Source organism: Platichthys flesus, chromosome 1 (assembly GCF_949316205.1).
Source record: "Platichthys flesus chromosome 1, fPlaFle2.1, whole genome shotgun sequence".
NCBI lineage: Eukaryota > Metazoa > Chordata > Actinopteri > Pleuronectiformes > Pleuronectidae > Platichthys > Platichthys flesus.
In genome coordinates, this window is record NC_084945.1 from 892,699 (window position 1) to 909,273 (window position 16,575).

Genomic DNA, 16,575 nt, shown 5'->3' on the forward strand with positions numbered 1-16,575 from the left:
CAGGTGGATGTGAGAGGCGCCCGGGACACAGACCAGTTCTCTGCATCATGGCTTCCACAGCGATGCTCCTACTTCAGCTGCTCCTGGTCTCACTGGCTTCTGCATCACATCACTTTGGGGGAATGGCGACCTACACCTACAGAGGACAAAACCCTGATGGAACGTACAAGGTGAGAGATGCAAAGATGACATCGAGACAATGTGTGAATCTTGTCCATGATAGAATGATGTCTTACGCCGGGTTCACACAGGACGCGTAAGCGCTAATCCCTAGTGCGCTGGCGCTTGGCTGTTCACACCGGTCATCCTGCCGTTCTGCTCCATGATCACAATTACAGCCCAGCTCAGTCTCTATCTCTCTTTTTACCTATATGATATATGTGGCTGTAGTGGATGGGCAGAGGTGGACATTTAATAATGTGATTGGTAAAAGTGGTCAAATGAAAACTCCAAGACAACAGAAGGTGAATACAAAGTATGGTATGCATATTTGATAATTTATATCTTATAAAATATGTCGTCAATATCGTTTAAAATAATTTTTCAGTGTGTTTCCTGTCACGATATGTCAAGCAGAAAAAATAGACTCGACGCCAAAACGATCGCTTCACAGCGCTAGGCCGCCTTGGCGCTGCGCTTACTCCACGCTTAGAGGTCGCTTCCATGTCCGGTGTGAGCCCGGCGTTGCACTTCTTCATTATTACTGTTGTCTTTTGTTTATTGGAGCTTTATTTCTTTGGTTTGATTTTCTAGTTAAACATCAAGGCCACAAAAAAACATATTGATTGAATAATAATAGTAATTTTATACATTTACATATGAAATTCTTAAAGATTTGGATACTGTTAAACTTCAGATTCTTGCCCCTAATTAGCTTTGAACAATACAAAGTTACAATAACAACAATAATAATTATAATTGTTTAGCACTTATCTAGACAAGGTTACAATGTGCTTAACAAAAACTATGGAAATAAAACAATAATAAGACGAAATAAATTAAACTTGGTCACGGTTAGTTACTGGCTTTAGTTACTGGCCTTAGTTACTGGACTTAGTTACTGGCTTTAGTTACTGGCATTAGTTACTGGCCTAAGTTACTGGCCTAAGTTACTGGCCTAAGTTACTGGACTTAGTTACTGGCCTTAGTTACTGGCTTTAGTTACTGGCATTAGTTACTGGCCTAAGTTACTGGCCTAAGTTACTGGACTTAGTTACTGTCCTTAGTTACTGGCTTTAGTTACTGCCATTAGTTACTGGCCTAAGTTACTGGCCTAAGTTACTGGACTTAGTTACTGGCCTTAGTTACTGGCTTTAGTTACTGGCATTAGTTACTGGCCTAAGTTACTGGCCTAAGTTACTGGACTTAGTTTCTGTCCTTAGTTACTGGCTTTAGTTACTGGCATTAGTTACTGGACTTAGTTACTGGCCTTAGTTACTGGCTTTAGTTACTGGCTTTAGTTACTGGACTTAGTTACTGGCCTTAGTTACTGGCTTTAGTTACTGGCCTTAGTTACTGGACTTCGTTACTGGCTTTAGTTACTGGCCTAAGTTACTGGACTTAGTTACTGTCCTTAGTTAGTGGCTTTAGTTACTGGCATTAGTTACTGGACTTAGTTACTGGCCTTAGTTACTGGCTTTAGTTACTGGCTTTAGTTACAGGACTTAGTTACTGGCCTTAGTTACTGGCTTTAGTTACTGGCTTTAGTTACTGGCCTTAGTTACTGGCCTAAGTTACTGGACTTAGTTACTGGCCTTAGTTACTGGCTTTAGTTACTGGCATTAGTTACTGGACTTAGTTACTGGACTTAGTTACTGGCCTTAGTTACTGGCTTTAGTTACTGGCATTAGTTACTGGACTTAGTTACTGGCCTTAGTTACTGGCTTTAGTTACTGGCTTTAGTTACTGGCTTTAAATACTGGCTATAGTTACTGGCTTTAGTTACTGGACTTAGTTACTGGACTTAGTTACTGGCTTTAGTTACTGGACTTAGTTACTGGACTTAGTTACTGGACTTAGTTACTGGCTTAAGTTACTGGACTTAGTTACTGGCTTTAGTTACTGGCCTTAGTTACTGGCATTATTTAATGGCCAGCCGCACTTAAAAGCCTGCACTTAGGTACTACTGGCAGGTGTTGATTGTAAAATGTTAGATTGAGTCTCAGAGCAAGGCAGGTAGAAGCTCTGTTATTTAACCTGGGAAAAGACCATGCTGAGCTTTAAAAGTTAAGTAAGGAATCTTAAAGTCCTCAATTTAAGTTAAGGGAGTCCAGAGTTGGAGAAATGTGGCCCTTCGCTTGGTGAGCGGCTGCGTTCTGCAAACAATAATCACCTCCTCAGTTAGAGCAGAGCAACCACCTGGAAGCACAGTGTTCAGTGTGATCTCTCCCTGCAGGTGGACCTTCGCAGCAGATCAACCTCCAGGTGGTGTGGGCACATCTACTGGTGGAACTGCTATGGGAGCAACTGTGGCATTGTCTATAGCAGTCCGTCGGGTATGGTTGACAGGCAGACCAACATATCACAATACTACGGAGACTCTTGTGAGACTGAAACAGTTTTCACGACTAATGTTCTCAGTGACAAACCTTTTCAGATGAGGTGAGTCTATTTAAAACTACTAACTTTCACTTGTTGCTTAGTGAGACTAAGTTAAAACTGGTTTTATTTCCAGTAAAATCGAGGACTGCGATGGACTTGCTGGTTGTTACTGTCCGTTGAACTGTTTATCTGTTTATGAAATCAGGGCGATGCAACTCAGAGAATACATTTCAAACTACAACAACTCACATCCACCCTGTTCTGAAACCCTACACAGGCTGTAAGTGAGCTACAGGATAGACTCTAAAGCTTTAGTGCTAATCTTAAAATCTCTTAATGGAAAGGTTCCAAAATAGATAACAGACACAATTATAATAAGAGAGACAATAATAATGATAGTAATGATAATCCTAATAATTCTGTGGGACCTCTGGGGAGCAGCTGGCTAAAGTCTGAACAAGGATTAACAGACTGTCATTCTGCAGAAAGGTGGTGGAACCACATTCAAATTGTATCTGTCACAAACACCAACCACACACAGGACCATGTGCACTGGAAGGCTGGCTACGCCTCTCCTTCACAATAAGATACGATAGCAAAGAATTTTCTGTTCAACATGGACAAATATAGTTTGAGGAAAGAAGGAACTGCCTGATGATCTTAGGAAGAAAAGCTCTGTCCATAGCTTTAGTTACCTGCTTTAGTTACCGGCCTCAGTTACCTGCTTTTGTTACCTGTTTAGTTACCTGCTTTGGTTACTGGCCTCAGTTACCTGCTCTAGATACCTGCTTTAGTTACCTGCTTAAGTTACCGGCATCAGTTACCTGCTTTAGTTAACTGTTTAGTTACCTGCTTTAGTTACCTGCTTTGGTTACTGGCCTCAGTTACCTGCTCTAGATACCTGCTTTAGTTACCGGCCTCAGTTACCTGTTTAGTTACCTGCTTTAGTTACCGGCCTCAGGTACCTGCTTTAGTTACCTGTTTAGTTACCTGCTTTGGTTACTGGCCTCAGTTACCTGCTCTAGATACCTGCTTTAGTTACTGGCCTCAGTTACCTGCTCTAGATACCTGCTTTAGTTACCGGCCTCAGTTACCTGTTTAGTTACCTGCTTTAGTTACTGGCCACAGTTTACCTGCTCTAGATACCTGCTTTAGTTACCGGCCTCAGTTACCTGTTTAGTTACCTGCTTTGGTTACTGGCCTCAGTTACCTGCTCTAGATACCTGCTTTAGTTACCGGCCTCAGTTACCTGTTTAGTTGTTTTTTTTTTCAAAATGTGTTTATTGGGTTCTCTTAATTTTTTTCAGTAAATATGTTGTTTTTTCCATGGCTATAACTTGTACAATGTCTTCTAGCCAGCCTTTGGTGGTCGGCCTATGTACAGAACATTTTGCAATAGTCCGTTTGGCTTGTAGTAGGCATAGGGTAACCATCTTTCTGTTAGCTCTACTGAGATTAATGTCTTTTGGTATGAGTCCAATAATGTACATTCTTGGGCACATAGGAAGAGTCACCTCTGAAGTATTTGAGGGTGTCTCAACAATACCCTCAATTTCTTTAGTTTATCCGGTTTATCTGAGTATAGATACATATGAAGAGGTAGGTTGGCTGAAGTTTATCTTTCTATGGCCACCCATGAGAGGGATGAACTGGATCTGAACCAGAAGGAGGTTGTCCAAAGCTGGCATGCCCAGTAGTACCATTTGAAGTTGGGGAGTTTCAACCCTCCCCTCTCATATGGCAGATATAGTAGAGAGAGGCGTAATCTTGCTCGTCTGTTACTCCATATTAAATTTCTGAAGACTTTCGGCATATTTGGGAGGAAGTTTGTTGGTGGTGGAAGTGGTATGCATTGGAATAAGTAAAGAAATTTGGGTAGGGCATTCATTTTGAGGATATTAATCCTGCCAATAGTTGAAATTGGCATGGCTGTCCATCTGTTTATAAGGCTATAGTTAGTGGATACAAGGTCCTCTGTTGAATGAGTAATTTTGATCCCCAATAAGTAAAACTAGATGTATTCTTAATAGGGCTGTGAAAAGATTAAAATATTTAATCAAATTAATCACAGGTTTCTATGGATTAATCATGATTAATCACATTACCGTTTTCCTCGGTATATTTTTGTGAAAACAAAAATGTTATGACAAAAGATGGATATATATATTTAACATGTTTTCTTTTTATATTCATAAATAAACAAAACAATGGTTCTGCAACTCAGCAGCTCTTTAGCAGTTCTCTTTGCTATTCCATATGGAACTTTAATATAATCTTCATCCTAAACAGAATTCGGGCTTCTTAGCCATTGTATGGTTGAATAAAACTTTTTTATTTTCTTTTTAAATCAAACAGAATTTATTTGAGCTTCATAGCCATGTTTTTATAGGATGGTTGAACATTTTTCTATCTTTTGTCAAACAACCATTAACCACACCATGACACAATCTAATGCCTCTCACGGTCCTCTTAGCTAGTCGTTCTTTAGCCCGTTGGTGAGGCAAACTAACTTGTTCACATTCTCTGACAGTAAAGCTGCCGCTTCTTTTGACCAATGTGTCCTGCGAGTGAAGCTGGTTTGACGCACTGCACTTGAACACCCCTCGCCAACAAACGCTTGCTTCGAGTTGCGGTGGTACTTTAGGCTGGTATTACTACTGTGAAATGATAACGTCTTCCCACAGAGTGTACATATCACCTTGGTTTTATTGAATGTTCGATATTTGTTTTTTTGGAACACGATCTTCCCGTCCAGAAGGTTCTCAGGTTCATCAGAATTATCCATGTTGTTTATTTGTTTGAATGGCAGCTGCCGTCTGACTGCATTAGAGCGGCGACTAGTGCAGAGTGGGCGGAATTGTGGGTTTATTGGAAGGTCCTTCTGCGCATGCATTAAATGCATTAAAAAAAAAAGAATTAATCCTGTAATTTAATCATATCGGTTAATGCATAATTTTTCACAGCTCTAATTCATAAATGTGGTTTGTATTGGGGGGCAACTTCTCTCTGATTGTTTAAGAAAGAGGATATTTGACATGGATTCATTCAGTTTATATCCTGAAATTGATCCAAAAGTATTTATTAATCTATGGGGATTTGGAATAGAGCTCTTTAGCTTAGTCAGGAATAAAATGATGTTGTCTGCAAATAGTCCTATTTTATTCTCTACATTCCCTAATTCTGATACCTGTTATACTGCTGTTTTGTCTAATTGCCATTGCAAGTGGCTCGATTGATAATGCAAACAGAAGGGGCGAAGGGGACACCCCTGTCTAGTCCCTCGTTGGAGTTTGAAGGGATGGGAGGTTACAAAGCGGGTTGAGAGGCAGAGGAAGCAGAGCCTGCGGTCGGGGTAAGTCACGAGCCACAGCCCCCTCCCCAGCTCGGGCTCGCTGGGAGATGTCCTCGGGCTGCTGGATCCATGGCACCGGCTCGCTTCTGGTGGACGTGTCGGTGTTAGCTCCGGGGACGTCCCGGTGTTAGCTCAGTGGAGGTGCCGGTGTTAGCTCTGGGGACGTGCTGGTGTTGCGGACCCTGTCTCTGCCGCTGATGCCACTTACAATGCAGCTGTGGGTGTGTGTGAGTGTTTGTGTGTGCTACTGTGTGTGTGCATCTGTGTGTTTACAGCTTGTGTTTGCGGGTGACAAGAAAAGCTCATGTGTTATACACACAGAGTACAACTGATACCATATGAGAAATATCTATCCTTTATAACATCCACACGGTGTGTGTAATGGGGGGGGGGGGGCGGTGAGAGAAAAACAAAGTGAGGGATCACTGTCTAATAGAGAGTGAGAGAGCAGCTGCGTCTCATACAGAGATATTTCTCTTCATATCTTTGTTAACATCCAATAACAACCTGTTTGCAGCTTCACATATGGGTTGTAACAATGCCAGAAATAAACAGAATTAACAAAATCAAGCTGTTTTTAATGCATGTCACAAGAAATGTTCTAATGCAGAAATAATGCAAATATAATTTGACTAATGTTGGTGTTGAAAAGCGGTGAGATGGGGGGGGCACTCAAAACATGTCAATCTGAGGAGGGCTACTTTAGACAGGGTAAAAAGCTGCTGTTTTAAATGATCCTTGTGGTATTTTGACCAAAATTTTTTACATTCATTTCATTTAGACCCCAAAGAACCATATCAACTGTGGTAAAATGGGCATAATATGTCCCCTTAAATGTCTCAGTGCAGCACCTTGAATCTTCTTCTGTGTAAGAAATGTCCTTCATAAATAAACCTGCTTCACCTTTCTGCTCTTAACATGTATTCACTGAGTCACTTTGTGGAGCATTCTTTTATTTATCAACCCTGCTTGACAACAGTCATGTTCACACACCTCGATCTGCTCCACACACACCAGGGCAAGTAGCTGCTGTTGGGTGGCAACGGCCAATTATGTTGGCAGCTGGCATCTACTGACTGAAGTAGATCTGGGAAAGAGGTCTGACACCAGGAAACCAAACAGATCACCAGAAATCGGCATCCTACCTATCCTCCGGTAAGTCTCCTGCAGATACCTGGAAACCTGTCGACCTTTCACCCTTTTATCACAAACATTGGAGAATTTGAATTTGTTTCAAACACTGATGATTCCATCTTTTGTTATTTTCACTAACTCCTGTTATCGTGTCCATTCAAGAGTTCCTCAGAACTGCCCTCGGACATACAAGCTCACGTCTTTTGATCCTGATGGGGACAAAGTTCAATGTCGATATGGAAACGTCAGGGGGACAGAATGCGACTCGTGCAACCTGCCACCAGGCTTCCTCTTAGATCAGGTCAGCTGAGGAATGTGAATCTCCATACTTTGTATTTTAATGTATTGATGCTTTGCCTACCGTTAATAATAAATATTCACATTGATAGGGATCTTGCACATTGCACTACAACTACACACAAGCCAACATCAATGCTTTTGGACTTGAGTTGATGGTGGAGGATTTCCCACAAGGCTACATGAATCTGCAATACGCAGACGGATCCAGATCCTACAGGACTCCGATGAACGTGAGGAGACGAAAGAGAGCCTATTACCCGAGCACATACCCAACCACAACCTCATACCCAACCACAACCCCATACCCATACTCAACCAGAGGCCCATACCCATACCCAACCACAGGCCCATACCCATACCCAACCACAACCCCATACACAACCACAAGCCCACACCCAACCACAACAACAACATACCCAACCACAACCCCATATCCAACTACAACCCCATACCCATACCCATACCCAACCACAACAACCACACCATACCCAACCACAACCCCATACCCAACCACAACCCCATACCCATACCCGTACCCAACCCCAACAACAACCCCATCCACAGCCCCATACCCAACGACAAGCCCACAGCCAACCACAACCACAACCCCATATCCAACAACAACCCCATACCCGTACCCAACCACAACAACAACACCATACCCATCCACAGCCCCATACCCAACGACAAGCCCACAGCCAACCACAACCACAACCCCATATCCAACTACAACCCCATACCCATACCCATACCCAACCACAACAACAACACCATACCCATCCAGAGCCCCATACCCAACAACAACCCCATACCCATACCCGTACCCAACCACAACCACAACCACAACCCCATACACAACCACAACCCCATACCCAACAAGAACCCCATACACAACCACAGCCGCAACCACAACCACAAGCCGACACCCAGCCACAACCACAACACCATACCCAACAACAACCCCATACACAACCACAGCCGCAACCACAACCACAAGCCGACACCCAGCCATAACCACAACAACATACCCAACAACAACCCCATACACAACCACAGCCGCAACCACAACCACAAGCCGACACCCAGCCACAACCACAACACCATACCCATACCCGTACACAACCACAACCACAACCAAAACCCCATACACAACCACAACTCCATACCCAACCACAGCCTCATACCCAACCACAACTCCTCTCAGCAAACTTCCTCTGCAATTCTCTGTTCTTGGTAAGTATGTTTACTTTTCCTGACACATGACAATATATTTAATGAGCCATTTATTTTCAAGTCCCACCAAGCAGAGGTCCTTTAGCTGCTACTCTGGGCTCAGTGAGATACAAGTCTTTATAAGTGTTGGACCTCTAAGAACGCCCTAATGTGTGACATGTTCACAAAATACTGAGACGGTGGCTTCCTGTACTTGATAGAATATACTTTTTTGCTTCTATCACTTCCTCAGTGTTGTGCGGATCATTTAGACTCATCCAACCCTGCATGTACTTTGAGAGCCTCTGGCAGAAGCCTTCAGCTGATCCAGATTCTGTCTGGACTTCAGGGAACACAGGTTTAGAGAAGAGCTCCGTGTTCTGGAGCATCTTGTCTGAGGAAATACAGCAGAAAGAGTCTCATTGTAACACATTGCATGATTTTCATCGTTACATTGCTGTCACACATTTCGTGTTTTCATTGTTTTGTTATTTTTGTAATTTATTTTTACTTATACATTGTTGTTTTATTCGAGAGAAGTTTAATTTCTTCACTATGAAATTCTTTGTTCTTCAAAATCCTTGTATTTCCCTTAACTCTGCATTTCTTGCTTTAAAACATGTTCTTCATTTAATAAAAAAATTCAATTTAGTAGTAGCTGTGACTTTATTTGGAGTTTACAATGTACAAAAGACTCAGTAGCAGTTTGCTAATTGTTGTTCAATACTTATCGCATTTGTTCAATTCCAGTGGACCCCCCTGCTCCATCATGTCAGGAGGGAGCTTTCCTGCCCAAGCTTCTGCACCCAACACCTGCAAATGGAGCTCGTTTCCAAGCAGAGGTCAACAAGGAATTGGAAATCAGAGTCAAAGCGCAGGCCACAAATGCAACGTAAGTGAGAACCAATGAGTTCGCTGAGGCCTTGTGGCAACAACACATCTCAGCAAGCAAGATAACTGTGTTCTCTTTTCATACAGAATAAATAATATCATGGTCAGTGGGCCGGTGAATATCAAAAAGCACCAGAACACACAGGGAGAGTTTGTCCTCAGGTGGACGCCGCTCCCAGATGACCACGGACAACATTTCGTGATCTGCTTTGCTGTTGAAGCAGTCGAAATGTGAGTCTCGGACTTCAGTTCTCTGTCGTCAGGATCATGTGCATAAGAAACCATCGATTAACTTCTCACATATGTTCACAAATGTTTTTCAGGGCTGCCGTCTATCAGTCCGAGATGAGGTGTGTTATTGTGGAAGCCAGAAGTGAAATCGGTGAGTCACCAGAATACATCACTCTCAACAGTCTATCTTGTTTTAGCACAACTAAAAACTTCATTAAGCACTTTTGACCAGCAGAGAAAAACACCGGCTTGAACTACACACCATACAATAAGGCTGGTGTCGTCATGCTTATCCTGTCAACAACAAAATAATAGCAGAATTAACATCTAACATACATCAATAAGAAATATAGACTAAATATCAGTAATCATGGTTTAAAATGTACTTGTTTTGTTCCAGTTAAATCCCATGTGATCTGCAACGAGTCCTCAATGACAGTATCGGTTGAGAAAGCCTCATTCCCTCGACTCCATGAGGATCATATGCAGCTCAATGATCCCTCCAACACGGCCTGCAGCCTCCAGAGACACTCCAACAGCACTCACATCATCGCCATCATCCCCCTCAACGCCTGCGGCACTCAGATCGAGGTAGCGAGGGCCTCATGTCATCTCACTACACACTCAGTTACCAGTGCTGCTTCTTGTTTGTCGGTTACTGCATGAGGACTGAATTCATAACTCTCTGTCCTGCAGGAAGATGAGGAGAACCTCATCTTCAAGAACGAAATCACCACGGTGGACAACCCCAGAGACCTGATCACCAGGAAGCACCAGCTGGAGGTGCAGTTCTACTGCCAGTACCCAAAACGAGGGAACGTGTCATTGAGCTTCGTGGCACACAGGACTAACACAACTGTGTGGGAGAAGGGCTTCGGCACGTTCACCTACCAGTTTGAGTTCTACCCTGACAACCAGTTCCAAACCATGATGGATCCAGCAGCATATCCTCTAGAGTACGACATTGGGAACAGGATTTACATGAAGATCGAGGCCACCTCCTCGGTCAACAACACCCAGCTGTTTGTGGAGTCCTGCCGAGCTGCACCTTACGACAACCCCAACTACCGCCCAACCTACTCCATCTTTGAAAATGGGTATGAAAACACACTCATGGCAGATGTGTGAGTCTCTTTGTCACCTATGCTCCCCCCAGTGGCATTTAAGTGCAGGGGCACTGTTCTTACCGTGTTTTTTCCTTTCTTCTTCCTTTGAAAAGGTGTCAAATGGATCCAACTCTTCAGATCCACTCCCCCGCTGCCCAGAAGGAATTCAAGTTCAGCATGGAGGCCTTCAAGTTCATCGGACTGCACAATCAGGTCAGCTGTGGATTAGAACTTCTACTGTTTATTAAAAAGGGACAGTGTACATTAATTAATATATACAATATATATACAGTATATATATATATTACCCATGTACCTATAGTTCAGGGAAACAAAGCATTAAGTCAGGTGCAGAGATGCTTCAGTGTTGATCTTGTTTCTATGGACAGAGCCAGATTAGCTGTTTCCCTCTATTTCCATTCTATGTACTGATCTAGGCTAAAAAGCTCCTGTGAGAGTGGAGGTATCTAACAAGAAGGTGAATTAACCAATAAGATCGAACTAAATACAGTTTCTAAAAACCTGACACAGTTACTGAGGATGAAGTAGAGCAGAGGTTTGACTCTACATCTGTACGTCTGCTGACAAATTGGGGGCGTGTCTTGTTGTGTTCAGGTGTACATCAGCTGCTCGGTCATGATGTGTGAAGCAGGGAATTCGGACACCAGGTGTTCCAAAGGTTGCATCAACTCTACGTCGACAAGCCCCTCACGCTCCAAGAGAGAGGCTGTCATCCAGAGTGCCAGTCACTTCGTTTCCCAGGGGCCATTGCGCTTACGGAGATCGGCAGAGAGCGTCAGAGCCACAGGTATGACCCGCCTGGAGCACACCTGCCTCGTCAGAATCCCAGCCTGATTTTGGACAAAGCTCGACTCACATTGTGTTTCTCTTTTCTTCAGCGACCAACCTGAATCTGAACCTGGTGTTCATCGCTGGATGTGTTCTTGCAGCCGTCGGCATGATCTGCGGAGTGGTCATGTACAGAGCCAGAGTGTCAAAGGTCAAATACCAACCTCTGCCAACATTTGAGAGTTAAATCAGCAACGTGTGGGAAATACCTGTTTTATATTGATCACTTCAGACTGTACCAAGTCTTCTTTCATGGTTTTTGTCGGGGGTTTATGTCTCTAATCAGGTGCAAATGTGAGCAGACAGATTTCATATCAACATCCTCGTGAATGTCTTCAGCTTTTTGTAAGGTTTAACTTTTATATTGAACAAATCTGAAAGGTGTGTGGTGTTTACAGGTGGGATCTGATGTGGTTTTATAACTGTTCCATTTGTGATGTGATACAATATGATTTAAAGTAGTATTCTGATTGAAATGTGTGTTTTTACTTTCTAACACACACATTTCTCATTTGTCTGAATACATATGAGGGTTTATATACTGAATCTCTGTTTCACACACTGAAGTGTTTGTCAATGCAAAGTCATTCAGGGAAGTGTCAGATGGTTGAGTGTGGTTGATGTCGCTCTGAGTTGTATATCTACATTAAATATCAAGTTGCAAACATGTGACCTCCTTATAAGAGTCATTGCCAAATTATTAATTAATTATTATCAATTCATAGGAAATTCTCATATGTCAAGTTTTTTTTATCACCAGTGTAAAGCAGAGATATGTTTATGTCACTGTCGCCTTTGGGAAACTGGAACTGTATCATTTTTTTGGTGTTGGGCTTAAAATTAAACAACAATTACTAATCAAAGTAATTTCCTGTGAGTTCTTTTCCACTCAAATACGACTTTCAGTCAAACTACTGTCATGGAAATTTCTGTCAAATCAAGCACAGGTCATAAAGTTGTCTCACCTGAATACTAACTTCTGTTTTCAAATTCAAATAAGACTTAGAGAATGCTTTGAGTTGCATGGCGGGATATTTATGTAATTAGCATAATCCGCAGATTATGGAGGACGAAAAATGATTTAAGTATAAATAAATACATAAATGAATCCATACATAAAATTAATAAAATAATCAATAAAAGCTGACATAATCCGGAAAATAAATCCATAAATAAATTCAGAAATAAATAATTAAATGCAGGAATACATAAATAATTGATATATATAATTGCAGAAATATATATATTAATATTGAAATAATTACAGAAATAAAGGAAGAAATGTCTTAAATTTATTTCCACGTTTATTTATCTCTGTATTTCTGTGTCCATATCTAAATGGGATAAGAGGTCATTACCTCACTCTCGAGCAGTATTGGTCACCTAAGCGATCCAGACAGAAGCAATCGATTCCTCGCGAGTCTAACCAAGTTCATCGTATAAGGCCATCATGTGCTCATTATCATAAGTGTGAGCATCCCATTTACATACTGCAACCTGTTTGGGGAGAAGGACAGCATCAAGCATCTGGGACACTACAGCATGATGTGCAATTGTTTTGCCTGATGATGTATGGAATTATCTGTGTTTAAAAATCTTGCAAAAATCATATACTATATCAAATGCATATCTTCTATCAGTGTAGATATTTACCCTTTTCCCTTTAGCCAATTTGCATGCTTCAATGAGAGCAGTGAGCTCTGCTGCCTGTGCAGACAGAGAAGCAGGGAGTGGTCGTGTAATCGATGTATCATGAGCTGTTACTACAGAGAAACCAACTTGATTTGCTCCCGTGTCTGGACTGCAGTCCGCTGATCCATCCACAAACAATTCAAAGTCTGGATTCTGCAAAGGTGTTTCGTTTAAGTCTGGTCTGGACAAACAAACTTAGGTTATTGTTACTACACAGTTATGTTGTTCACCATCTCCTTCTGTTGCAAGAAGAGTAGCTGCGTTTAGAACATTTCATCTTTTCAGAGTGATGTTAGATTATACTAGATGCTTGTAGGCCTTGGCCGTGTGCGATTGCGCTGAGGAGCTTGTCGTGTTCTTTTATCCCAAATATGAGAAGAGCCGGTCTCGGTTTGGTTCAACAAGCATTTATTAAGAAGCAACGAAAAGGTATGAAAAGTTACAGCACAGAAATGAGCACCCAACGCACAGCCCGACACTCTAGCAGCACCGGGGTAATCAAGAGTCGCACTGCACGGACGGCTGTTGTAATATTTTATAACAGTAGGTATAACTTGATTAGTCAACAATGAAGGGGAGTCGAGACTTGGTTTCTTCCTCGATGGTGTGTGTTGAGATTTCTATGTTTCTCTGTATCTTGTGACTATATTTTACCTATATCCTGTGAATAAATATTAGCTGTATAGTCTATATAATCAATAATGCACAATACAAAGTATAAACTGTCACTGAAACCTGTGTAACTAATCTTTTTGACTCAGACGCAGGGTCAGGCCCAGAGCACGACCACAGAAAGAGACAAAACAGGAAACCAGCCGTTAGCAACTGACTGGTAACCAGGCTCATGAGCAGGTGTCAATATGAGAGTTGATCTGACTGCAAAATACAATTCGGAGAAAAGTGTGTGATGGAAATTCATCTTGAGATTTGAAATAATGAAGTTCTCCAGTTGCCATTGAGTCTTTGTAATGGTAGGCTCTGAAGAGTTTGAACAAACAAGCACAGGTTCTTCTTCCACTATCTGCTGTGTCCCACCGCTGTGGCAGACTCCCTGTTTGCCGAGGCCACAGTAGTGGGACGCCTGGTCGGTTGAATTTTCCCTTACAAGTGATGTGCTTGCAAAAAACTGCACTTTGAGGAAACAGTATACATCTGGCCAATAACTGAATTCCCTCAAAGAAAAAGACCCGCCCCTGTGCTGCCCCCTGTGTCTTGATAAATACTGTGGACTTAAGATGAAAGGGGGGGCTTCTTCTCGACATGATCCAGTGAACCTGGTGACGTGTCCGGCAGAACCCCAGAGACTCTCTGTAAGTATTTCATTGTTTTACATTAAATGTTCAATTTCCAGAACTTCATGTATAAGTGTCTAATTATTCCTTCTCCAATCCTGGATCAACAAACACGTTTTTCCAATCGCCGGAGCGAGGTCAAGTTTAGTGCCTGGCGATGACATGTGCTGGCGTAGTGCCAGCCTCTTGGCACTGGAATCAGGAAGTGATGAGGAGCAGGTCCCAGTCTCGCTCCTCCTCTGATAGTTGCTGGACAAAATCTTCATTTAATGACAGTTTAGAAAAAGGTAAAAACAAGCCTTGACTCAGCTGACGCCTTGTGGGTCGGTGTTGTTGTTCATTGGAGTAAACAATATTGTGTTCCTGCTCTATCGGCTGTATGTTGTATTTGTGTAAACATGCACATTTCCCAGACAAGATAACGCCTTCTTATCTGCCCATTAAAACCTGGGGCAGCTGCTTGAACTCTGTGTGATGTTGAATGAATCTAAGGGAGTTATGCTGTAGTATAAAAAGTTATTGTTGTGCAATAGTAGGAGATATGATTATTAACAGATGCAAATCTCAGCACAATATCTCTGACGGTAACAAGTTAAACAGGAAAAGCCTGGACAGTGGAGATTTGTTTTCCCTCCAGAAGTACTCTCAGGTTGGATTGGAATATTCCACAAGGCCTCATTTTATACAGCCCTTTGTGTGATGCTCAGCACTCTGGTTCTCCACCACAACAGTTATGTCATTATACGATATAAGTCACATGCTTGGGTCCAAATGGCGCAGTCATGCAGCTAACAGCTGATGTGTGGTCATGTTTTTATTAATCTCTTCTGTTTAGTGACCGTGTCAAAGTGTCGTGGCTCAACTAGCAGCCGGGCCGATCAGCTGCTCCGACCTCGGCTGAACCGTCTCCTCTCCAACACGAGCTGCTTCCCGTGACTGAATGAAACGGATGATTGATGGAGTCATCTCTGTTTCTGTCAGATGTGTCGTAGATTACAATCACATGTCAGGTTTACAAAAGCCTTCATACAATGTCTAAGTACACCTTGTCAGTGGAATGTTCTGAGCCTGATTTTCCTCCTAAGTCCGAGTCACTTACTGTAAGTACACGCCCACTGGGTTTGTTAGGCACAGCTTTGTGACCAAGAAAAATAAAGACGACTATTATACATCATCTCACTCTAACCCAACACTGAAAATAAAGATTAACTTTTCTCTACAAGTTTGTGGCCTGAGAGTTTGTAGCAGTGGTTGAAAGTACCATCATGTTTTATGAATCGTATGTGGGGAAAATGTGCGACTGCAAAACAACAGGTGCTCAAGTTCCTGCTCACAGGACAGAATAATGAATGTTTATATGAATCAGCACATTGAATACCAGTTTGTACAGACGGCTGCTGAATCCTGACAGACAGCACCGCTCTATAACTCTTTATCATTGCACTGATCGTACGATTCTGGTGGCAACCAGTTCCCTGACGTGACCAATAAAGGGCTTGTACACCAGATAATACCACTACCATACCAAATCGTACTAAGAAGAGCCAGTCAATCAAATTGTATTTGTATAGACCCTATTCACAAATCACTATTCTGGGCAGAACAAAGCCATCGACTGCCTTTCACCTTCATCAAGATTGAAGAAAAAACACCAAGAAAACCTCAGACCAGGAAGAGAAGGTAGAGACCTCAGAGGACGTCACATGTCAGGGAAGATTCTCCCAGTTCAGACAATAAAGCTTAATCAATAAAGTTTATTAAATGTTTTAACAAGCTTTGAAAGACCTGAACCACTGGATTATATTTGGTTTCCCAACAGAAATACAGTTGCTCTCTTTTTTCCACGCCTATTATCGAAACTCATTTCCAAGAAGGACGGTTCTTTTCTATTAAGTTCAAACCGGTTCTGCAGGTGCTGCATTGTTTTCAACCCGAATGTGCATTCCATTAATCTACAGCTCAGAGTATATAAGAT

The 16,575-nt window shown here is 42.2% G+C and overlaps 1 protein-coding gene across 1 annotated transcript; it reads left to right on the forward strand.

Moving 5' to 3' along the window:
* Positions 1 to 39: 39 nt before the first annotated feature.
* On the forward strand, positions 40 to 12,443 carry LOC133957279 (uncharacterized). The gene is made up of 13 exons (XM_062392778.1): positions 40 to 170; positions 2,396 to 2,601; positions 6,911 to 7,048; positions 7,190 to 7,328; positions 7,417 to 8,560; positions 9,290 to 9,431; positions 9,518 to 9,661; positions 9,754 to 9,812; positions 10,062 to 10,252; positions 10,358 to 10,758; positions 10,881 to 10,980; positions 11,383 to 11,575; positions 11,667 to 12,443. The coding sequence occupies exons 1-13, from the start codon at positions 48 to 50 to the stop codon at positions 11,801 to 11,803; spliced, it is 3,117 nt and encodes a 1,038-aa protein (XP_062248762.1). The 5' UTR covers positions 40 to 47; the 3' UTR covers positions 11,804 to 12,443.
* The last annotated feature ends 4,132 nt before the right edge of the window (positions 12,444 to 16,575 follow it).

What these genes read in the sequence shown, in the direction of transcription:
- LOC133957279 (XM_062392778.1), top strand. Translation starts at nt 48, where the DNA reads ATGGCTTCCACAGCGATGCTCCTACTTCAGCTGCTCCTGGTCTCACTG. An exon ending in ACCCTGATGGAACGTACAAG is followed by an intron (nt 171 to 2,395) that starts GTGAGAGATGCA and finishes CTCTCCCTGCAG; the next exon opens with GTGGACCTTCGCAGCAGATC. An exon ending in TACTCCATCTTTGAAAATGG is followed by an intron (nt 10,759 to 10,880) that starts GTATGAAAACAC and finishes TCCTTTGAAAAG; the next exon opens with GTGTCAAATGGATCCAACTC.